Below are 25,602 nucleotides of genomic sequence, written 5' to 3' on the forward strand. Positions count from 1 at the left end.
AACATGTCTTTTGTATTTCTTCACATTATTTCAGAGACACCAATAAAGACCGTCTCCCTTTTACCAGACATTTTTGTTTGGGCTCTTGTTGCTGCTCACCTTGGAACCGTATTATTGAGTTGTGCACGAAATCTCCAAACGGTTCAAGCAAAGTTCCGCTCATCTATTTCTGTCGGACTGGCTCTCCGTTTCACACTGGGGAGTCTTGTCTCCGATTCAATTGCACCATGGAGAGTTTGTCCGGGAATTTGCTAATACACTTCATGCACAGAAACGAGATGACAGAATTTATTTGCTTCTCAATTTTCGCTCTCGCTTTTTCTCTCTGGTAAACCATATGGTCAAACACAAACACTTTTAATTAGCTGCAAATGTTGTCTCACCGGATAACTACCTACTCAAATATTTGCTTATTTGAGAGGACAAACGGGAACACCGTGTTTCCATTGTGCTTGTCATTTGTGTTTAAGAATTTCTTAAGGACACGGGCCGTGAGGGAAAAGTGCTTTCTCTGCCTCTGGAGAGCAGCGAAGGAGAGGAGTAATGTTCCATGGCCGCTACGTGGAACGTGTAATCTGTTTGAGAAACTCACTGCAGCTGTTCATCTGCTTTGGGGAAGAAAAAAGAAAAAGTCTCCACTGAGAAAAGAGACTCACTTTTCAGGTATTTATCTTTCCGCACGCTGTACCTTGGTGATTCTCTACCAGCCCTACTGCTATGAACATTTTTCTTATTGGTATCCCCGCAACATGTCGGAAATCTTTTCCACCTTCCACAGGTGTCAAAGTCAAGGCCCGGTTTGATTTGATTTCAATATATCCGTTTTTATAAGTCTCTGTTGTGTAGCCTTTACTATATATACAATATAAGACGTTCGTACATTGATTTGGGTTGACAATTTTAACGGCCCTTTGAAGCAAACGATGACAAAAATAAGGTTGACACCCCGGTTCTAACCGCTGCACTCGTTTCAAATTGACGGCTTGGTGGATATTGTGCAGAGAGCGTCCATCTTCAAACTTGGAAAACTGCTCTGATGGTGAAGTAAATACTGAGTGGGCAAAACTTGCCGTAGTCAGAATTGATATATGCTCTACACGCTTCCACAAACAAATAGTAATTGAAGCATGTTAGCTAGTGATTTATCATGGATAGATTTTGTTTTGACAAGTTGGTCCCTGGAAAGTGAAGTCGAACGGCATTCTGCTGTTTGTGTCCTTTGTTTTATATGTGATGCGTATTCAAACAAAAGGTTCTTAACGGTCCTTAACTAAGTCACTAACGTTACCTTCTGGGACCTTCGAAGGAAACACATTGGAGTCATAGCAAACTGCATGAGAATAAATTCCATTGATCGGAAAGAAGGAGGTATTCGGATTAGTGTTCAATTCAAACAACTCAAGCCAGCAAAATATGTGTGTGCAAAGCCGTTCCTTCGAAGCAGTCCAAGAGGAGCATGAGATACTTGAAGGAAAGCAGTCGCCTCAAGTCAAACCACCATCTGAATAAAAACTCAAATCTATTCCGGTAGCGAATATAATCGTGTCCAAATCAAAACCTTAAAAGCTTTAGTAGCTTGCATTGAAATGAATAAATAAAGCATATCTGAGCTTTATTTCCTTGCATGCATCGAGTAAGCTTTTTTTTTTTTCTTTCAGGGGGGTGCAGACAGGATAAACTGACGGCAGTTGTCGTACAAAGGAGACAAAACCTCATTCCTGCATTTTCTAGAAAACAACTGGCAGGAACACCGCAAGTGAGTTGTCACCTGCGATGATTTTAAAATTGTACTCCGAACGCCGCCATTTTGGTCAGTTTCGTCACCGAGCTTTTTTTTTGGGGGGGGGGGGTGACAAGGATGTACGCATTTCACTCCTCGCACACAGTCCGACGCGAAACCTTACGGAAGGCCCAACAGGTCCGGCGAGGGAGCAACGCGCCTCGGTACGCGGCGGCGTAGTCGTTAGCGAGCAGCCGACGCTGGTGTATTATCTCCATCCGGGCTGCATTGTGCCGAACGACGCTATGAGGGTGGTTAGCAGTAACAGTTGCGAGGGTCCGTGGGAGAGCGTCTTGCCCGCCGCCGCCGTGTGGACGTCGCTTCTGTCGGCTACCATCACCGGAGCTTCGGATCCGACCAGGACGGCCTCCGTGGTGCAGCCGTCGGTGCAGCCGCTGCCGCTTCCCGAACTGCTGCCTTCGTCACCTGGGTGGAAACCGCAAGATGATCTTGGCTCGGTTGAGAATACATCGGAATGTTACGCTTCACTTTTCTTCTACAAAGTCTCCATCCAACAAAATAGTGTAGGGAAAATAGTGTATTTCAATATACCGTATTTTCCGGCCTATAAGGCGCACCGGACTATAAGGCGCACCTTCAATGAATGGCCCATTTTAAAACTTTATCCTTATATAAGGCGCACCGGACTATAAGGCGCACCATTAATGCATCATGTCAGATTTTTAATCCAAATCAAATCATTCTCCATTTTATCTTTTTTATTTCAACTTCAGACGGAATAAATTACTTTATAATCATAAAATAATGATCCATAGTCTTTTTGAGACATGATTCATAGTCTTCAGCGGGCCACTTATGATTGATTTCATGACACAATACTTCGGGCCAGTTTGAATTTAGGAATTTGGTCCATATATAAGGCGCACCGGACTATAAGGCGCACTGTTGGTTTTTGAGAAAATTTTAGGTTTTTAGGTGCGCCTTATAAGGCGGTAAATACGGTATACAGTATTAGCCTTTAGATAAAGAAAATCGTGGAAACCTGCAAAATGGAAATGAATTGCTCCAAGCTGTGTCCAAAACAAACCAGACTTAACAAAGATCGTGGAAACCTGCTAAATGGAAATGAATTCAAGCAGTATCCATGCCACGACGTCTCACTTTGGATGTGTGCTTGAGGGTATTTAGAACTAATACACCAAATTCAATCGGTCCTGCTCTTAATGTTCTTGCCGTTTATTCAATTAAACGAGGCAAGGAAGGTCTTCAAAAGAAGATCCCACGAAACTCTCAGAAAAAAAGACCCCGTTTCTGTTTCCCAACGCCGAAAATTTTGTGATGCTACCCGTGTTTTTGGTTTCTAATGTATCTCTTGACTGTCACGTTTAATTGAAGTTGTCTAAAACATTCAAGTCCATCTTAGTTCCATTGTTACAAAGTACGCATCATCCCGTACTCCATTCGTCCGTATGATTGGCTGCATCTCGGCACGCATACGGCAAACGGGTCATCGTTAGCTTGATTTATTTCTCTAATTGAGGTGAATGGGTGCAAGTGGTACTAATTGTTATAAATGTGATTACAACTTCAAACTGATCAGGGGTGTTAACTAAATCATTTATCTCATGTTTGTCATTCCTTCTCTAGACCTTTCAGTCCACATCTGCCCGCATTGAACTAAAGATACAAAAGTCTACGTCACCATGACAACGGCTACCTGTTAACATAATGATGCCATTCTTGGTTCTTTGTAAAACGAATGCATCCTTGGAATGAGTCGCTCCCTGATGAACTGCAATCTTCCATTAAAGGTGATGACTCATGCATTCATGGTATTGTACTTGGGTACCTTTTCAGAACCAACATCAACTTCTCCGCTCTCCACTTATAGACCTACAAAAACACTTACTGGAGTCTTGGAAGTAGATATCATTTCCATTGTATGCATTTTTCAGCTTGTTGGTCATCACCCGCAGCGCCATTATTTGTTGGCGAATTAAGGTGTCGGGTCTGGTGATGTCCAGGTTGACCTCTGGATTGTTCACCTGGTTGGTTAGTCCCTCCTTCACCACCTCTGGGAAATATCTAGATGAAATCAATTGGTATTAGCATGAGTCCTACATTAAAAACCAAATATGCATTCTGGAGTTCAGTCCAATTTTTCTTCTTCAGCGTCCACTCATGTCTTGATTGTTAAGGACGTTTTAGTGTTGCAAAGCAATCGATGCCCCTTCCACATTTCGAGTGGTGTTTAAAAAAAACAGTGCTGGCACAAGCGAAGGCATTAACATCTTTTATTGCACCATCTGTGATTTTGTTATTTGCGGGGGGTGCAAAGGGGCTGCTTTGGTAAAATATTCAGCCTCTCTCTCTAGCTGCAAAGGGAGCAGCCAGTCCAATCTTCGGTACAGCTCAGCGATCTCCACGCTGCAGTGGTAATAAGTGAAGTTCCAACTCCTCGGGGTCTGGAATCTTGCCGCTTATAGCAGTTCTTTGTGGAAGTGCTAATTATCGCACTTTTACAGGAAGAGTTAATCCAGTAGGAACACGTTGCTTGAGCAGGACAAGTTGGCCCGCTTTGCAAAAGTCACGGAAGTTCTCCTCACCTGGCCTTGGTGTGGCTGTTCCAGCACTGCTCCTCGTCAGACTCGGTCAATTTGCCGTCGGCGCAGATATCGTCCGGTAGATTGGACCAGAATCTTTTGGACACCTTCAGTTTCTCTTTGATGTCAATCACCTGCCGCAGGCCAAAACAGAGCATAAAAATTCATATTAGCATGATTTTTTTAGCGGGCTTGTTGAAGTTTTAAAGACGGAAGTGTGGATGGGAAATGAATCCGGGAACGAGGCGGGTGGAGTTGTTTACATTTGCAGCGGCACAATCAAACAAGAAGTTTTTGTCATTTATTCCATCAACTGAGTTTTATTTTTCTCCACTTGCATCCGTAAAGTGTTTGTCTTTGATTGGTACAAGAGCGAACCAGCTTGAATGCTTGGAAGGAGTGCTCACCCGTGACTGATTCCATCTGGACTCAACCAACTTTGAGTGGGTGAAACAGGAGGAGAAAAAAAAAGAAAAGAAAAATGGGGACTCATCATGAACAGATGCTGCTATTGTTTCTGATGTCATGATAAGAGAGAACACAAATGGATCAGACCACCTATCTCAGAACCCCGAAAGATCCGGAACAAGAAATGCACATCGCTATTTGCCTTGCCGAAAAACATCGAAAGATACACTACCGTTCAAAAGTTTGGGGTCACAAAATTGTTTGGGTGACCCCAAACTTTTGAATGGTAGTGTAAATGTTATTATAATAAAATATTATGAATTAAATATTATAAATGATATCTTATATTTGTATAAGATTATATATAATCTATGAATATAAGTATACATATATATTATACGATTTTTTTACACAGTAGATTATATATATAATCTATAAATAATTATCTAAATAAATATATACACTACCGTTCAAAAGTTTGGGCTCACCCAAACAGTTTTGTGACCCCAAACTTATGAACGGTGGTGTAAGTAAATTTAGAAAAACAAAAAAATAAAATATAAATAAATAGATGCACGGATAAATATAAATATAAATAAATAAATCTACAAATAAAGAAATAACAAAATAAATAAATACATGAAAAGAGGTGTTAGAAAAATAAAAAAAAATAAAATAGCATTTAGCTGTTATTTTTAATACTGCGGTGCGTTAAAGGGTTAGAATGTTGTCAATATGCATGTATGCAGGAATGTTATGAAAGGAGAAAAGGAGGGAATTGATGCTTTGGGGAGGAGTTTCACTCTTTGACATGTAGAAATAAGGGTCAAGGCAATATGTGCAGAGAGAAATATCCAAAGGCGCAAACCTGACTGTTACGCTGAGCATATGAAATATGTTTGCAGCAGCGAGAGTTCAGGCGAGAATACAAAAGCAAAAAGCTATACGCTATAGTGTTTGTTGGAAAGCAAAAGGAACCACTTGTCACAGAAATTTGAGCAGAGTCGGTCGCAAAGAGGCAAGCCGGGATTGTATTTTCGTCTCTCTCCTTTGTTGCAAAGCAAAAAGTGGTGGCTTTTCCCAATAGTTCTATCTTTTCAACATTGAGTTTGATTTGCTAGACACCCAAGCATTAAAGACATGCAGAGATGCAGCCTCCCTTTTGTGGGCTCTATCCGGGGGAAGGAGACGGAGAACTGAGATGGGATGAGACTTTGATTTATTTATTGAAAATGGCACTGATGCTCAGCTCTGAGGGACAGCCGGGTTCAAATTGTGAACATTCTGTCGATCCTCTTAAAGCTCAGACTTATTTTATTCATTTAAAAATGTTTTTTAATATATATTTTTTATTTTAACAATAAATAATCTGCTAATTGTGATTACTTAATAAACCAGACAACGTATTGTAGTCAAAATATGCAGCAGATAAATCCATCTAGTGATCCAAGTATAAATCATTTTAATTTTTACTCTTATTATTAGGAACGTTTGGAGGATCGTCAACGGGGAAGATGTTTTAGCGCAGCATATTCATGCTAAACAAAGCATGACCTGCCTAATATAAGCACAGATGGATATTTCAGAGCCGGCTGGTTTCATGCCTTTTCCCAAGGGTAAAAATTCCATTTGGGGAAAGACTTTCACAAACAGATGGCTGCTTGTCAGATAAACTTTCAAAGTAACTTGAAACTAAGTTGGTTACAGTTACTAGATCAAATACAATAAAGACGAAATTCTTGCGTTGATTAGTACAACCATACAAAAAGGAAATATAATACAAAGGTGGGAAAACTATGTTTGGGTACACAAGACGTACAAAAAAAAAACTTAGTTTGAGTATCCTTAGTCACGGGGAGGCTGAATTCAACTTGCCTCCCTATCGCTGTAGATGAGGACAAACTTTTCCTCGAGCAAAGTTGGGATGATGTGTTGTGCGTATTTTGTAAAGGGAAAAGATTGAGCCAACAGCAAGATGAGGAACAGGCAGTGGCATCGTGGCAGATGACCTCCCTGGAGGGATTCGGGCTGCTCAGACAAGTTTGACAAATCACTTGTTTGGCTCCAAACAGGCCCAAATTGGAAATTGCTCACCATTTACTGGAAAACTTGTGAAGTCATACCAAGATTGAATGCAGCAAGTATTTTTTTTTTTTTTTTAAGAAGAACTTTTTGGCTTTTTGAGTGAAACTATCCATGACGATTTCTGGACAAAAGCAACCGGTTTGGCTAAATACATTTCTCGTGAGGACATTAATGTCAGTTGTGATGTTGAATCCAATTTGTTTGCAATTGTAAGGTAATATTTGACTAACTCATGCACGGCAGAGGTCAGAGATGATTCATTTCACAGGCTCGCTGACAGATATTTAAATATTCAAAGGTGTTCAGCCTCAAATTACGCTGCCCTTTCTTGATATTATGTTGATGGCAATTTACTCAATATTCTCACCTCGTTGGTTTAATTTCAAACGGTGTCATGTGCGATTCTAGTTGCTCAGATAAAACAAAATGTCTGCCTTTTTTTTTGTATTTTTATTATTTATTTTTCTTTGTATTTTTTACGTCTTGTTTCGGATGAAAAATACTTGAAAATGAGTATTTAAAATAGACTCAACCCTGAAGCACAATGTTTGGTACAGCCTTTTCTGTCAGACATAATGTTAAATATGATTTATTATATTTATTCATCACTCATTTTATTTATTGATTATTCATTAGTTATTGTTTGTGCCTTCTTGTTTTTATATTGTGTCGTCTACTTGTATGTTTATCGTGTACTGTGTCTCGTCACCGTGGGATGGAGGAAACGGAATTTCGGTTTCTTTGTGTGTCTGACATATGAAGGGATTGACAATAAAGCTGACTTTGACTTTGAAAAAAATATCCGCCATCGACAGAAGGTAAAACTTCCACCGGCTTAAAACTTTCAGTATTTTGACATTTATTATGTAGCAGCTATATAACGCGCGAGAAGAAAAAGACGGAGAAACAAGCCTCCGCCAACAACAAACGACTTTTTCCTTTCTTGACATTTTGTTTGTTTGTCTCTGAGAGCACAAAATGCCAACAGCGGGTGCCAACGATGACGGCCATTAAGCTCCATTAGCAACTTTTTGTATCAACCGAGTCAGAATTTTGTCACATCTACATCAAAAAATCCGCTAAACTATAAATATGACATTAGCAACAGCCTCATGCAGCTGAGCAAACAAAAACAGAATGAATTTAAAACTATACAATCAACTGTCTTGAGACTTTGACAAATCACGCCAAGAAGCGGCGGACTCTAATTGCTGTCCGTACGCCTATGTTGTATTTTTTCTTCATTCAGCTATGCGGGAGCGAAGCAATTAAGTCATGCAGTCAAAAACTCGACATTTTTTTCTCCCTATTGCTCGCTCTGGCTTGAAAACGAGTCTTGTGGGAAGGGCGAGCAGTTTATTTAAATGATAAGAATTGAAGGGGAAACACAAAAAGTTCCTCCCAAGTGAGCATAAAATATCAAAATGCTTGACCTTAACTGTTATAATTAGAGAAAATCCCCCTCTTGTTAAAATACCTTTTAGAGAGCGGCAGCCAGAAAAGAGCACTTTGTTAAAACCACTTGTTATCCACGTCACGGTAAAGTAACAACGTTGGACCACCTTCGTGATGAATAAGTTATTTGGCAACCAGAATCTTCCTTCTTTTATTAAATAAGAGACACTTGAAGTCACACTTTTTACACGCTTGGAATCGACATAGGCTGTTGTGTATAAAAAAATGTGTACCACATAAAAGACCTCAGGAATATATTTTCCATTCAGTGCAGTGTGATAAGCAATCAAATAAAATGCTTGAGCGTGTGACAAGGACAAAATAATTGCTGTTCTTATTTTTCGGTACTTCAAAGTGAACATTGAAGTCAGCCAAAGGAAATGTTTATTATAGAGCTTAAAAGTTTCCTTGAACATTTTATTGAACTAACTTTCCTAATTATCTCGCATCACTGGATTTGAGTCCTTTAGGACCCGTTGGCATGTAAGTTGGCTGTCGACCAGGTCACCTTCCTGAAACTAAAAATTCTGGTTTAATTTGGATTACAAAACTAAAAGTATTGGTGCTTCATAAAACATTTATAATATATATATATATTTTATCTGCAATGAATTCAGTGCCATTGACGGTTATAGATGTTAATATGAACTGGGTTGGCAGTGAATTAAGTTTTAAGAATGAGTTAAAATGCTGGTTTCAAAATATTCTGAGTGAACATTCTGTATTTTGTCTCATGGAAAATGCTCAATTGGCGCTTACAACGCGCCATTGTCTTCTCAGACGGAATACAACTCCTGGCCAGAGGAAAGAAGAAAACGACTTTTGCACTTTTTAGAAGATAATTGCAATGTGACAACTCCCAGTGAAGTTTTCTCTCCACTCTACTAACTTTGTGAAATGGCAACCAAGATGCCACTAGGTGTCTGTCAGCAGCACGTTGCAGTTTTTTTTACAAACCCAACAGCTTCCTCACACTGTGCGTTGTTAACACACACACGCACACAATTTCATGATCAAAATTAGTTTTAACACTTAGTCTCTTTTTCCTAAATGGAAAAAGTGATCTGTATGCATCGTACGAGTTTAATTAGAGCTGAAGCTAGGCGGCACGTTGAATGCGTTTCAACAATTTGGCTTTGTTGCCATCGGTCAAATTGTAATTGGCGCTCCTGTCTACACTCCCAGTGAGCCAAATGATTTCTCAAAGATAGATGACTTTTTAATGCTCACTCAATGAACTTGAGCATGTACGCTTTCGTTCTTTTTCTTGCGGCTTCTTGGATGATGACATTGTCCTCTCAGTGTGCAATCATTCATGGATTGCTCCGAACTATATATTATATTATATTATATTATATTATATTATATTATATTATATTATATTATATTATATTATATTATATTATATTATATTATATTATATTATATTATATTATATTATATTATATTATATTATATTATATTATATTATATTATATTATATTATATTATATTATATTATATAAAATAGGGTATCTGATCAAACATGTACTCAAGTGTCACACTGAAATGACGTATCACGTTGTGAATAGAAACACTTGAGCGGAAACTGCGGTAAATGAAACACTTGGAACGTGCTTCACTCGCTGAACGGGCTCTAGCACCCTCTCTCCGATTCACAAGCAAGCCAAATGACAACGTAATGATTGTTATCTTAAGGAGATTATACACCACCGAGAACATCATGATGGATATTATATTCAATTTCCTACGTTAAGCCTTCCCAAATTGTATACTGCTCCCTGTAGGGGTGAGTCTGCAAATATGATGTGATCTTTTCCATATCAAAACATGGAGGAGCGGCAATTTTATTTTGTTAAATTCTATCAAGATGAACAAAAATGAAAAATCAAATATACCGTAATTTTCGGACTATAAGTCGCACCAGCCATAAAATGCCCCAAAAAGTGAAAAAAAAAACCCCACATATGTATATAAGTCGCTCCTGAGTATAAGTCACCCGCCCCCACCCAAACTATGAAAAAAAACCGCGACTTATAGTCCGAAAATTACGGTAATTATTTCAACTAAATAAGAGCCATGTTCAAATAAGCCCCAAGTCAAATTGCAATGTTGAGTTACCCAATGATGCCACACATTAGAATGAACCCCGAGCAGTGTGAGAGCAGGCCAAAAGTGGACAAAAGGTGTGATTTGGCGTGCGTGCATGCGTCAAGATAAGAAAGAAGTCAGATTGCTTACACTGTGTTGCATTGTTGTCCAGACAGCCCGCTAGTCAAGCAGCAGCGGATAAAATCAAGAGGACAAAGATTGAATTGGACAAAGGTCAAACAGATGCTTTAAGTTCAATGATAAATGCCGCTACTTAATAAATCGATAGGACAATCGCAAGTCAGCCGGCAAAGAATTAGCAGGCCGACTGCCGTCCGATATGTTTAATGTGTGTCATTTGTTTTGTCAATGACAAGGAATAAGCATTTCAACACGTGTTTAAACAAGATGGTGGATTTTGCCCAATGTGAGCAAAAGCTCATTTCATGTTTCCTCTCTCTTACATGCTCCCAGTTATTTAGAAATGCAAAATATTAGAAACATCTCTAGCCAACAATAATAACTTATAAAATAACCTAATATAAAAACTTGTAGTGCTAGCACATACCAGTCGATCCAGGCTCGTCTCCGTAGCTCTGGTCGGCTTTTCCTTGGGTGGGTGAGGTCTGAAACGAGCACTGAACACGTCGGAAATGCCACGTGCGGACCTGCCTATGCTTGAAGGTTTGGGTGGACCACAACTCTGAAAAAACTACAAAGGAAGGAAACAAACGTGCATAAGTCGTCCAAAACAACAAATGCGGTCCTGATTGTGTCATTCCTCCCTAATGGAGGTTTGAAAGCAATGCAAAAGTTCAGTTATTGGATCAAAAGAAACGTGAAACAAAACAAAAAAATCTCGGGCTGCAGATTGCTTGCTGACACCGTCGCCTTTGTTGCGATCCGAACCAATTCAAAACGGCAAAACTCATCAGCCTTTGCGGCCTCTCCGCCGTCCCCCAATCCGGCGTGTTGGTGAGCCACGCGGCAGTTATGACAAGGAGCTGTCTTTTGTCTCATATTTATCAATTCTTCATAGCGATTACAATTCTTATCAGAGAAAAAGTGATTTTCCACAGGTCAGTGCCACTGGAATGAGGGAAGGAAGAATGCCTTGTGGATTTTCAGAGAGATGGTAATCTCAGAGCAATCTTTTAGCCAAGCACAACCTTTCGGGAAGCGTCTGCCTGCCTGCCTGCCTGCCTGCCTGCCTCGGGTGTATAGACAATGGCTGGCGTTATAAATTGCAGCTGCAGCTGTGATACGGGAAAGAATGGGACATCTTATTCAAACTGACCTGGCTGAATCTCGCCAGGGGAAGGGAGGGAGGGAGGGAGGGGCTTAAATACACCGGAGTGGAAAAGTTGAAATCAAGCTTGCCTTTAGATAAGAGAAGTTTTTTTTTTTTTTTTTGCAGCTTTGATTTCTGCTTTAATCCAAAGACGGCCGGGCAATTTGAAACCGAAAGAAGTTTAAGGATAAATGAGCTTCCATATTCGGAGGTTAAATAGAAGTCGTCTCATTTAACATCGAGTCTTCAAGGCATTTGTGCTCCACATTAAAAAAAGAATGAGCTGGTTGAAAATTTGATATATAGGCAGTATGTATTAAGTCTACCCCTGCTCTAAATCTTCCTTTTTCACATTTCAGGACCAAGGAGAGCAGCAATTTACTCGAGAAAATATTATATGTTATATATAATATATATAATATGATATAAATTATATATATAATATATATATATATATATATATATATATATATATATATATATATATATATATATATATAAAAATATTTTATATATATATATATAATTTATTTATATCATTTATTTCTACCTGAAATGAATTGTGGAATGCCGCTACTTAAAAATCTTCCTTTTTCACATTTCAGGACCAAGGAGAGCAGCAATTTACTTGAGAAAATATTATATGTTATATATAATATATATAATATGATATAAATTATATATATAATATATATATATATATAAAATTTATTTTATATATATATATAATTTATTTATATCATTTATTTCTACCTGAAATGAATTGTGGAAGACATTTTTGTATTTGATACAGGTTAAGGAAAAAATAGAGAAAGTTACCTTTGCTGACAGGATCTTGTTGTTCTGCATGATCATGATGGCCTCGGAAATCTTGAGGTCAATTGGCTCAATGACTGCATCGATGTGAAAAGGTCCTTGCAGTCTCTCTGCCACCAACAACATGGCATCTGACACGACACACAAATAACATGCACATAAATTAACAAAGTTTGAGGAGCATTTTTGAGGGTGTTGTTCCTCCGCAAGCCTGACTAGAACCAGATATTATTTCCCCTCGCTCAACAGCTTCACACTTCTTGCTTGTTATTTTTGAATAGTTTGACGAGAGGATCGGAACAGCAGCGGCAACCTAGCAAAAGAGTCTCCAGGGGAAACGTGATGACTCATTTGTGATAAATTAGCACAAATAGACTCTAATGTTTCTACACTAGGAAATAAATTAATTGTATTAATTGTTGTCAGCAGTCATACATCAGCCTCAGATTTTAAATTGTGATTGTGGAACATTGACGCAGTCTAATTGACAGTATTTTAATAAGAGCATATGACAATATATACATTTTGTCCATCCAATGGAGCGGTAGAGTGTGAGCTTCCTTTGCCAAAAAAAAGTAAAGCTTTCACATCTCACCGAGAGCCCTCGTTAGAAAAGAGGGGGAAAAAAACCACAACATTGGCTTTAAGTTCTCAGGGTCGAGGGAGTTGTGGGGAGCTAAGGTTACATTTGGAAGCAGGCCATGCAATTAAAAAGGAATGAGCAAATGAAATCAATGAGGATTGTTTACACTCTGGTGTCACTAACAGGAGAGCAGCACATCCCTATATCCTAATTGAGAAAAATAATGTGTGAGAGGCAAACCTACAATTAGAAGACCAGAAGGATTATTGTGGAAAAAAAAAAACTTCTAACACACTTAAATATCATTACAGTAGTTCCTATTTTTGATCATGCCATCTATGTATATGACATAATAAAAACATATTTATTGATAAATAAATGTTTAAAATAAACAAATTATTATTATTATAAAACAATAATATAATGATATATTATAAAATAAATAAATTCATCCATTTTATAAATAAAACAAGATAAATAAAAAACGAATATATATAAAGCATGCATGCGAGGTGTGCAGCAGTGTTGTGTTGGCTCAGGATAGTGGCTAGCTGTTAACTGGCTCATCGTTTGCCACTTTGCATGTTAAGTGCCTCTGTACGCTCGTGGTGGACATGTAACTAGTGTATAATCTGTTTGTTTTCTGTTAATTCCGTTGCCGTTCATTTGTTCAATAAAGCAATTCAAAGTGCTTTCGTGTTTATCCTTGATCACTTGCCTAGACATTACGATTCATTCGCGCTATCAGTGGTAGGCCTGTTTTAAAATGACTGAGCATTGTCTACTTTACTGAAGTCGTAGATCTGCTTTGCAGTGGACACATTATTATTTTTTTTTATAGTAAGCTTGAAACAATTTTCTCAGACATTTGACATTTTTTTCGCAGTCAAGTTTGCGCTTATAGTTGCAAGGCTGCAGTTGGTTATCTACAATTCCAAAAAGGCAAGACGCAAAATGACGAGGGACGATTGTACTCGTCAACAATATAAGTACCATTGTTGTCCTGATCTGCGTGGGGGCGGAGCTGGCCGACTTCTGCCTATGATATTTCTTGTCGTTTTTTTTTTTTTTGCTTCTGGCTGTACCGAACCGTACTGTAGACGACTATGATTTCCAACTGTACACTCGTGTAAGCTGATTATTTCAATACCACAATTAAATCGCAACTAATCTCTCCATAAAAGATACAAGTAATTCAAACCCAGCTCTTATCAAGTGTGGGGAAATTACACAGACGCTAAACTGCAATTGATAACCAACTCGACGGTGCTGTTTGTCTGTCTGTCCAAAATCGAAAAGAAAGCAGCAGAAAAGCCTCAGCGTGGCTCTCTGAGGGTATTTTAACAAGCGGCTGACAAGACAAATGATAATGACCCGTCCGTCATCATGCAGAGCTGGCTATATTTGTCACAACGGCACTTGACGGATGCTCTGGTATCACACGCCGGACACACATGCAGCCGTAGCCGTATCACGCTTACAAGCAAGTCAATTCCAGCTTCCTTCAGGTTTAGAGACATTGTCTGCTTGTATTCAAGTCGACAATGACTTTTTTATGATATTATAGATACTGTGTTGGGATTCTTATTTCACAAGGGCACCGGATTTCATTGGCCGGTGATCACGTACGTATGTCATATACCGTAAATTCCGGACTATAAGCCGTACCGGACTATAAGCCGCACCAGCTAGAATTGGGGGATATTTTAGTTTTTTTCTTATATAAGCCGCACCGGACTATAAGCCGCACGTGCACACGCGTTTCTTTTACAAAGAAAGACCGTTCACAGAAAGCCTTTTTAAAGTTTTTATAACATACTTTAACATGTCTTTCTCAACATTGCCTGTGACGAAGGGTTTAGAGCCCTTTGACGCAGGTCACCTAGCGTGCATTCCTACTAAAGCTCATAATAGTCACAAGCAACACAGCCAGAATAAGCAGCAGCCATAGTAGTGTTTCAAAATAGTATTTTTGTTGATGTTTTTTTCTTCAAGATACCGCAGTGTATAAAAGTGATCAAGTCATCACAAAAATCACGAAAAAAATCCTTATATAAGCCGCACCTGACTATAAGCCGCAGGGTTCAAAATTTTGGAAAAAAGTCGCGGTTTATAGTCCGGAATTTACGGTAAAAATGTGAAATAAGCCACAAAAGTAACAAAATGCTTTAGGAAATGTAAACATTTTTTTGGAGTATCGCCATTTATTCTGATTGGACAGCGTTTGACCTGGGTGATTTTCAAATTGTGGGTATTTTTAGTTTTGAATATTTTTCCTGGTCATGTTTTTGTTTTTCACTGCCGCCGGGGACAGAACGAGACAGAAAACGACAACAGTGTCTGAAATGTTGAATGGAGCAAAACAGAATGAATACCGTTCCATCATTCGCCCTTCACGGTCTTATGCAAAAAAATGAAGAGGGAAAAGTCGAACCAGACAACACGAGGAGAAGAAAAAAAAAAAAAAAGTAGCATCCCAGTAAAACTTGGGTGCAATAAAATCAATAGATTTTCACAAGCATCTCAAGGGTTCCCCTCGCTCTAACCAGATTTAAAATTCTGTTACAACAGCAGCTTTTCCCATTACTGTCAGGAACAATGTCCCGTTGCGGCGATGGATTTGCCTCTTCACAAGTGAACAAGACACTCACTTTTTAACAGATGTCATAAAGCAGAGAGACATTTCAGTCAGTACACTGGGGCCTGTGTTGATCTGAGGCTGAAGACAAGCCACCAGAGAGAACACATGCTATGCAGGCTGGAGGCTTTTTTTGGGCGAGACAGGCCTGTCAAAAAAAAGCACCGAGTAGCACACTTTCCTTCACGTGCAGCTCGACTCGTCAGATGGGCTACGAGTCACCTCGTTTAGAAAAGAAAACTGCCTGTATGATGCTGGTCTACATGACAAATAAAGGATTAGCCTGGGAAAAAAAAAAGCATCGGGACCATTCAAATGTGTCTCCTTTTATACGCAGCTTTCAGCAAGCAGCTACTTACAGTCTAACTGCAGCACTCTATTGCTCACCAAGCTCTGCTGGAAACTCGGCACAAAATATATTTGCCGAGGATCTGCTCTCCTTTATCAATCCCAAACAGTGGGGACCGCAGCCAGCTTTAAGCACTCAGCCCGGGTTCTCGCAATGGAAAACATCACTTCACAGTTGCAAGCAGAAAACAAATCCCACAAAAATACGAGGGAACGGCTGAACAAATACGATCTTAGTTTTGTCTCTGTAATGCTTTCGGAGCAGAAGTACTTCTGAATTCCCGCAGTCGATTCCAAAATGTAACATTGCCTACTTGAAAGTACACAAAACTGTAGGCGGGATTTAACTCACCCGTGAAAGTGTTCCATTCCAGATCCAGGTCAGCCTGGTTTGCGAGACAGCCTCTCATGACGTTGTGACAGTAGTTTTGGCAAGGCTTGAGCCCCGGCATGCTTCGACAGTACGGGCAGTATAACATCCTGGTCAAGGCCCTGACGCAAGCGGCGGCAACGTTCACCTGAAGACATACCGAGAAGAGATACAAATGTAAACAAGGCTGACAAGCAATGGGGGCCAAACAGCACTTGAGATAAAATCAAGTTAGATACTATTTTATTCGTCCCACACTGAGAAATTTGAAATCTCCATTACGGTTACAGGACTGACTTTGCAGACCTCAGACCGGGTTGATAGTGTATGAATATTTCCTTAATGTATTCAGGACTGATAGCAGAATCTGCAAAAAATAAAGCCAAGACAAAGGGCTTGGAAATTAATTCTAACCCAAGACCAATATTGCCCTCTGGATGTTTTATCATTTTTAAAAAATTCAAGCAGAATTAGTGCGGGTCCATACGTCTTCCATTGGGTTCGGTCTGATCAGCACTATACATATGTCACATGACCCGAGTGTAGAGATGTGCACGAGATAAAAGCCCGTGACAACAGGAGGTTTTCAACACCGCCCGGCTTGATCTTTTGTGAAGGCTGCGCCTTTTGTGATGGGACTGGCGCCACTGCCATGGCTTGAGCCAAAGTGACAGGATTCTCACATCTGCTTCCCTTCAGGGGTGAGGATGCAGAACGAGGAGTACATCTGATAATTGGCCTGTCAGCCTCTGCATTCGTGCTTCACTCCAGACTGTGTCCAGCATGTACTCTGGAGACTGCACTATGTTAGAGACGCAAGATGGAGACCGCCGCCTGCATTCAAACCCTTTGACTGTACACATTAGTATTATTCGTATTATTTAGACAATTTCACCAAGAAAGTTCTTCATACCGTATTTTCCGCACTATAAGGCACACCTAAAAACCTCCAATCTTCTCAAAAGCCGACAGTACGCCTTATAATCCAGTGCGCCTTATATATGGACTAATATTGAGCCACTACGGCAGGCGTGTCCAAACATATGGATTTATATATGAACAAAGTTTTAGATTGGGCCATTCATTGAAGGTGCGCCTTATAATCTGGTGCGCCTTAAATATGGACAAAGTTTTAAAATGGGCCATTCATTGAAGGTGCGCTTTATAATCCAGTGCGCCTTATAGTGCGAAAAATACGGTACTTCTAATTCTCCCACTTACATCATCCATCCATCCATCCATCCATCCATCCATCCATCCATCCATCCATCCATCCATCTCTTTATATGAATCATGAACGTAATGTGAAGGTACATAGCATCACAAACCCGGCGTCACAAATATGACAAAAATATTAAAGTCACGACAAAAAGGCAGAACACGGGGACGGGAGGAAACTGTGCACTTTCATAACATCTGAATCCGTGTCTAACTTTCATCATGTCTCTTGTTATCGCTGCGGTTTGTCTTTGATTTGGTTCAATGTGTGTGTTATTGTGTGGAGGAAACAAGCAGAAGAAAGAAGCTCGGGAAAAATACCACCATTGTGACAGAGACTCTATTAGTGCCGTTGTTTGGCAGCTGGCAGCGAGGATCAAATTCGACATCTTTGACATTTGCAATCTGCCCCTGACACCACGCAATGCCTTGTAAGAAGCCGTCACAACTAGCTCGCCTGTTGTCATTTTCCTCCGCTTCGTGTCATCTGCTTGTGTTATGGTGAATTGTTTATACCGCCCGAGGAGTATCGGTAACACGATGACATTTTTGCAAAACAAGGGACATTTAACGGCGAGCCCGCTTGCAAAATACTGTGCTCGTCTCGACGCGGGAACAGAGACTTTTAAGCAGTTGCACTTAATAAATCCCAAAGCAGCCTTCAGAAAGCCTTTTTTTTTTTTTTTAATCACCCAATGTAGACATTTACCAGACATGAAATGATGGTTTGTTAAACACAGCCTGTCATGTCAGTTTCTATTTTAATTAGCAGAGGAATTGAATCCTTTGCTTGAGAAAGCGAGACAGAAATAAACAAGTTCAAAACACATTTACTGTCAAAAAATCTTTTTTTAATTGCTTTTCGAAAACATTGTGTTACATCCTGCTCAAATGTGTCATGAGTCAAATGCAGCAAACAAATGTTTTCATACTATGCAACATTCTGTAAACGTGATATTTTGTAATGATGTCCAAAGTTACATTCCAAAAGAATTCAAGCACATCCATTTTGTTTTTCCTGACATTGTTTTTCCCATGCTCGCCGTGTGGCCCGCATGAAGGCTAATCCGCTAATCTTGTTAGCACATCTTTACACTTGAGTGACTGGAATATTGCACAGCGGGCTGAGGGTAAAATCATGGTGCGAGATGCCTCAGATCTGGTGGAAGACTAACACACACTAATCTGCTCATCTGATGTATAAGCGCTAACGTAGCGCTGCATGCTGTGGGCGGCTACTGGACTGCATGCTCGGGAAAACCGTAACGCATGCAGAGACATCTTTCCGCTTTCAAAGCTCAGTATGAGCTCAGTCAAGCTAGGGAGTTACCGCGAATTTTACGGATTAACACGTCTTATCTTGAACGGTATAAAACCAGGGAGTCACGAACGAGCTCACCCGGTAACACGGCTCATCTAAAAAGTTACCGCCTATTATCAGTAGGTGAGCGATGAGAAACATCTCACAGAAGACACTCGGAAATATCCGACAGGGTGTTGTCAGGTGCATACGGCGTGAACTCCCTTCAGGGCCTTAGCGGCTCGGTGCCACTTGTGAGGAATGACAATGTCTTTGCGAGCTAGCGAGGCCAATCAAGAAGAACACAGGTGGGACACCGAGACCCACGCCAAGAATTTGTCTCGGTCGTTCCGTCGTAATTTTTGTCACTGAGAGCATTGGGCACGGGAGCCGACCCGCCGTCCCCGCTCAATTACACGGCCATTAGTGTCGCTAGCACTACGCTTGATGTGTCATTGTGCAAAACAGATTGCCACTTGCTCCAAAGACAACCGTGGCCGGCAAAACATTTTGGCAGGAACGTGATTGTCAGTAATCGCGACTGGATCTTGGAAAAAAGCCGCAGAGTGATGTTCAAGTAATTCCTTACAAGAATCTTGTATGTGCTCACAGAAGGTTAGCGTAAATCCTAAAATCCCTCACATCAAACGTTCGCCCTGTGCAGCACCGACGAGCGATCTAATGTCTAATCATGCTGTCAGATTTGCGCGCAGCAAGAAAGTAAAAGTGACTAGAATGAGTTTTAGAAGCTTGAGGGGGGAAATAACACGCAGACCCTGCGATGATCAAAAAGCCGTTGAGTGAAATGCTTTCATGATGACTTTAGTACTGAAAAACAAAATGACTATAAAGACCAACTGGTGTTTATTACAAAATGCCCAACTTGATGGGGGAGTAATTATAAGCATGTCTTTAACATTCACATGATGTGCACAGTGGCAGTGCTAAGATTTCTTTCCTTAAGGGGGGCCATGGGGGAGGGGGGCATATATCAGGGGGCCTGTAAAATGAAGAAACAAAAACGCTGCTTTAGAAAATGCTGAGAAACATTTACTGCATGTTTTTTATTTGTATTTGCTTTTACCGTTTTTTTCCATGTATAATGCGCCCCCATGTATAATGCGCACCCTAAAAATGGCATGTTGATGCTGGAAAAAAGCCTGTACCCATGTATAATACGCACCCAAATTTTGACTCCTACTTAAGTCCGTCAACGTAAAATTATTTCCGAAAAAAGATCATCTTTGGGAACAACCGGATGTTATTCTGCCGGTCAGTATCACTGCGCATGCGCTAGCAAACTCGATAGCAAAGAAATGTTTCGGATTTGTGTAGGGTACATTGTGACAGAAAATGAGCAGGTGATCGAGCAAGCGTCTGATACGAGAGCATTGTGTTCGTATGGAGCGTGTTTGAAGTGAACACCAGAGAAGAAAGCGCATCTGTAATGGCGGCCTCCATATCATCTCCGGATAAAAAAAATAAAAATAAAATAATATTTTTTTTTTTTTTTTTTGTACCCATGTATAATGCGCACCCCAGATTTTAGGACAATAAATTAGTTAAATTTTGCGCATTATACATGGAAAAAAACGGTATTTTGCCTTCTTTGACTCTGCTGTGTGCACTCAGTTGGTTTTTACAAAAGAAAATCTGCCTTACTTGGATAAATAAAGGTTAGCAGTCAATAAAAATAACTCCAACAAATTCCCCAAATTGAGTGGTGGCTGAAAATCTGCTGTCAATTGCCTTACCTGGATAAATGAAGGCGAGTAAATAAAAATAACTCCAACAAATTCCCGAAATTGAATGGTGGGTGCCCCGCCAATTTTATTTCAATCGCCCTTTTTTCCCCCACTCTCCATCAAACTCAACTTGAGTCTCTGCACTCCTCATCTTCAATTGTAGAGAGGCTGCTGTGACTCAATGCACGTCTGGCCGTCTTGTCAGAATATTAACAATGCGGTCGGATGGGATTCCACGACAGAGCTCCCCCCCCTCCCGTCGACGGAACGGCCCCTCTGATCCATCTTGACAGCGACCATGTCATGCGGCATGTCTCGAGTACCAGTCGGGACTGTTTGTTTAATTTCCAGAGACAAGCAAACATGTTAAAAGCCAGTCTCGTGCTAGTGGCGTGGCACCGTCAGCTATTTAGTATCTCTTGAGGTTACCCGACATGCATAGAGAATACTGTCGTCATTCCGCATCGATGGTTCGAAGATAAAAGTACATTTTCTGTCCACCTGAGGGAAGGCCGACATCCTATCCTGAATGTCAGAGGAAAGAAGAGCTCATTTGTTCGCAGGAGCATATCACGCTAGTCATGAGAAGGTTATCATTTGGTGTGTGAAGTGACTCAATGGCATACAAAATTGAGAAGGAAAGATGAATGATTTTTTTTTTTTTTAATAAATAGTTGGAGTCAGTCTGTATCCTTCGGAACCGAAACACAATGAAGCAAGTGCAAGTCTGCTGTCCCTTTTTTCATGCTCCTTTCATGCCTTTGTATTTGAAAGCACATGCTTCCGTTCATTCTTCCAACATTCAACACCGATCAAAATCTTTTAATTAAAAAAGGCATCTTTGCCGCAGCACATTTCCCAATGATGTGCCAAACCTTTTCGGAGCCAGTCGCCATCTGCCGTCGCAGCGCTGCGGCCGGAGCCTCGTCCCAGGCAAGCTGTGAGCGCCAGCAGCCAGCGAGAGAGGACGACTCAACAGACGCTGAGTAAGATGGTGAGAGACGAAAGTGTGCCATGCATCTGTGCCACCGTGACTTTATTTGAAGATATTCCACTTTGGAATCACTATTTGCACTATAGTCAACAGCCTCGATAGGTTTTTCCATCTGTGAGGAAAGAGGGAAACTCGACAGGTATTATTAATTGTTTATTTAATTTATCTATCATCATTTTATTTATTTTATTTTTTAATTACCGTATTTTCCGCCCTATAAGGCGCACCTAAAAACCTAAAATTTTCTCAAAAACCAACAGTGCGCCTTATAGCCCGGTGCGCCTTATATATGGACCAAATTCCTAAATTTAAACTGGCCCAAAGCATTGTGTCATGAAATCAATCATAAGTGGCCCGCTGAAGACTATGAATCATGACTCAAAAAGACTATGGATCATTATTTTATGATTATAAAGTAATTTGTTTCCGTCTGAAGTTGAAATAAAAAAGATAAAATGGAGAATGATTTGATTTGGATTAAAAATCTGACATGATGCATTAATGGTGCGCCTTATAGTCCGGTGCGCCTTATATAAGGATAAAGTTTTAAAATGGGCCATTCATTGAAGGTGCGCCTTATAGTCCGGTGTGCCTTATAGGCCGGAAAATACGGTATTCTATTTTTCCAGCGGGGGGAACTGTACATAAAAAGGAGGACCCAAGTTTTTTTTTTTTATATTCTATATTTTATTCATAATTGTATTTATTTATTTGATTTTTATTTATTCTATTTTTCCAGAAGGGGAACTGTACATAGAAAAGAGGACCCAAAATCAGGAGCTGCATCAACATAAAATTCTTACACAGTAAAAGCATCCCACAAGAATTAATATTGATGTCACCACCTGCTATGGACTGAGTCCAGGAACAGTCTCCAAGTTTATAAAATGCAGCGGACTGCGATGAAATGGCACTTTAATAAAAAAGTCACAAGAAAATTCACATTTACCACCCAGTAAATGTCTCTATTACTTTTCGGCAAAGGCAATAAAACGGCAGGATTTTAAGATGTATGTTGCAGATTAAGATCTTTGAGTTTACTGTATCTTCCAGTTTGGGTAACACGATCGGCATCAGGAAAAAACAAAAAAAAAAGAAATCCCTGTGAAAGACCCAAGTTCCTTCCATCATCACGACTCAACATGCAGCAAGCACGAGGCGGCTTGCCAAGCTCATGCAGTCTAAGTGCTCTAAATACCCAAAGCGTTGAAAAGGTCCAAATCCCCGCAATCTTTTCCGAGCAGCTCGTAATGTGGCTGGACTGTGTTTTAAGTACCCGCGGGATCAAACTCTTAATGGTCATCATAAAGTGTAATCCAGAGAGATTCCGCTCTTAATCCAGGCATGAGTTCCGTGTCGGTGTTGAGTTGAATCCCGTTTTTATGGAGCGATACGGCTCCTGTTCTGACTTTGTTTTCGTATCATCCCGTAGAAGAGAAAGATGGAAAATCGAACAGATGGTCGTAAATTCGTTTTGCGTGCGGATGACATTTTTTAAAAGCTTCAGCTCGGTTAATTCAGTCTACGCAGTCACCAAAGGACATCTACTCATGGTTTGATTTCGTGCTAGGCAGGCCCAAAATGTTTGGGATTGATTTACTGATTGACACTATCATCGATTAATTGTTGTGGGAGTCCACACACGGATGTAGTAAATATTCCAAATAAAATCAAAGTTCACATTCATACATTCCCCTCAGAAGATGAAACTGGAAATGTCACGTCACTTAAATTCAATGAGAAAACATTTGCCTTTGTTTTAAATGTTGTTGGACTTCTATATAATGCGACTTTTTCCATAAATGATTAAAACCCCGCCTGGAAACTGCAACTTTCCTTTCTGTGCGTGTGTGTTGTGCTGGCAGAATGAACGACCTAATTTCCAGACTTTTCTCTGGAGCTTCCTGTTGCTGCTCTGTTTCAAAGGAAGCATCCAGCGTATTGCTTCACACTGACGCCTTTGTTGTGCTCAAAAGATCTCGCTCCATGGCTACACTCAAAGTTTCTCGGTAGGTGAACCACTGGCTAACAATTGGAAGTTAAGTCGAAAAGTACGACGCCTTGCTGTGCTCTTAGATTTGATTTGAGCCACGACCCACAGAGGGGAATATCTTTTCCGTGATTTGAGTGTGTGTGTGTGTGTGTGTGTGTGTGTGCTACCAATGACCACAAGGGTTAAGTGGAAGCAAAACAACTGAAAAGTACAACGAAAACAGCCAAGTCGTATCTGTCATCAGTCCAAACTGATCCAAAAGGACGATGAAACTGACCTTAATTCATGACCGACTTGAAATTGGCCATGAGGCAGACAGACAGATTGACAGACAGGCAGAACGACAGACAGAGAGACAGACGACATTCACCGCGGAGCGAAAGCTGCGAGACGGGAAGGCAATTGCGAGGTCAAGGTGATTTGTCACGTCGAGTTACTTTTCCCCTCCACTTTATGGGCGGTCACCAAGCTGACAGCCTTCAGCGCCGCCTGCCACACTGTTTCCTGGCTGCACTTCATAATTGATGAGGGGGCAGGCAATGTGGGATTTGATCCTGACTGAGTGTGCCTTTTAGGTCGCCGACTGATGCATTGCTCATTTGGCCGCTTCCTATCGGAAATCTCGGCTTTTAACAACTGACGAATATTTCCTAGTCCATACATGAAGGTAAATCGTGTTTTTTAACAGTCCTTATCAATGCAAACGACAAAAAATGTCATTTAGTGAAAAGTGGAATACAATACACACTAAAAGCAAACTATTTTTTTTAAGCAGATGAGAACTCACCTTGGCAACCCGGTTGGCAACTTCCCGACCGACCATCAGGCCCTGGACAAAGGTCCGCGCTGCAATCAAAGCCCTGGTGACCTGCGCTTTGAGTTTCCTGGGCACATCTCCAAAAGGCTTGAGTTGATCCGAGTATTTACTGACACACTCCAGGTAATCGTCTGTGAAGTGGTACTGGGAGTTGAAAAGCTGGAACATCCGCTCCAGCAGCCTGGACCAGAAATCGTTCAGCATCTCCTCCAGGTTGACATTGCCCCCAGTGTAGTAGCGCTTCAGCTCGATGAACAGGTCCTGGAACACCTCCGAGTTCCTCACGTATAGCTTCCCAAATGTCCTTGAGAACATGCTGCTCAGAGACCTCTCGGAATTGTCCAGGAGTTCCAAGAAAAACTCTGAGTGGAGAGGAGAGACAAATGGCCAGACATTTAACACCAGGTAATGACTTTTTGATTATCACCGTAACTGACAATCAATAATAATCTGAATCAGAATAATCAGAATAATTAGAATATGTAAGATAGTCATTTATGTGAATCAGGAACTAAAAAGTCATAGCAATAACTTACAACACACAGTTAAATCTGTAATGCACAATTTTTTATAGGTCAAACTTATCAACAAAAATTTAACTGATCTAAAAAAAAAAAAAAAAAAAGCAAAGACGTTTTTTAAATCCGTGTCGAAATTAGATTTCGGGCCATCTCTGATCAGAATTCGCTGTTGACCAGTGTAATGTGCTTTATCGATTTGCTCCGACACATACAAAACTACAAAATGCCAAATTATAATGAGAAATCCGTTTCACGGTTGAGACAAATAAATGGTAGAGAGCGATGGCGAGAAAGAGCGACAGCATTTCGACAAAGCATGTCAATGAAGTCGTTTCTGAAAGTGTCCGAATCTTGAATGCTCTGCAGTCAGCACTAAAGCAACCCTCTAATTTTACTTATCAGCAAAAAAAAAAAGAATACCGTATTTTCCGCCCTATAAGGCGCACCTAAAAACCTAAATTTTTCTCAAAAACCAACAGTGCGCCTTATAGCCCGGTGCGCCTTATATATGGACCAAATTCCTAAATTTAAACTGGCCCAAAGCATTGTGTCATGAAATCAATCATAAGTGGCCCGCTGAAGACT

General features: G+C 40.4%; 1 protein-coding gene and 1 long non-coding RNA gene across 2 annotated transcripts in view; one reads left to right on the forward strand and one right to left on the reverse strand.

Annotated features, from left to right (window-relative positions):
• Positions 1-521: 521 nt before the first annotated feature.
• LOC133153252 (uncharacterized) lies at positions 522-18,349 on the forward strand. The gene is made up of 4 exons (XR_009714281.1): positions 522-663; positions 1,659-1,756; positions 3,389-3,552; positions 17,129-18,349. It is a non-coding gene; the product is annotated as an uncharacterized LOC133153252 (long non-coding RNA).
• gpc6a (glypican 6a) overlaps positions 650-25,602 on the reverse strand; it is a 52,290-nt gene continuing 27,337 nt past the window's right edge. The window contains exons 3-10 of the mRNA XM_061277414.1: positions 24,467-24,858; positions 16,412-16,577; positions 12,494-12,621; positions 10,952-11,095; positions 10,534-10,563; positions 4,348-4,478; positions 3,651-3,826; positions 650-2,206 (exon numbers count right to left, since the gene is read on the reverse strand). Coding sequence (XP_061133398.1) covers positions 1,989-2,206; positions 3,651-3,826; positions 4,348-4,478; positions 10,534-10,563; positions 10,952-11,095; positions 12,494-12,621; positions 16,412-16,577; positions 24,467-24,858 — 1,385 coding nt within the window. The 3' untranslated portion in view covers positions 650-1,988. The remainder of the gene's footprint in view (positions 2,207-3,650; positions 3,827-4,347; positions 4,479-10,533; positions 10,564-10,951; positions 11,096-12,493; positions 12,622-16,411; positions 16,578-24,466; positions 24,859-25,602) is intronic.

Source organism: Syngnathus typhle, linkage group LG4, assembly GCF_033458585.1.
Source record: "Syngnathus typhle isolate RoL2023-S1 ecotype Sweden linkage group LG4, RoL_Styp_1.0, whole genome shotgun sequence".
Taxonomy (NCBI): Eukaryota; Metazoa; Chordata; class Actinopteri; order Syngnathiformes; family Syngnathidae; genus Syngnathus; species Syngnathus typhle.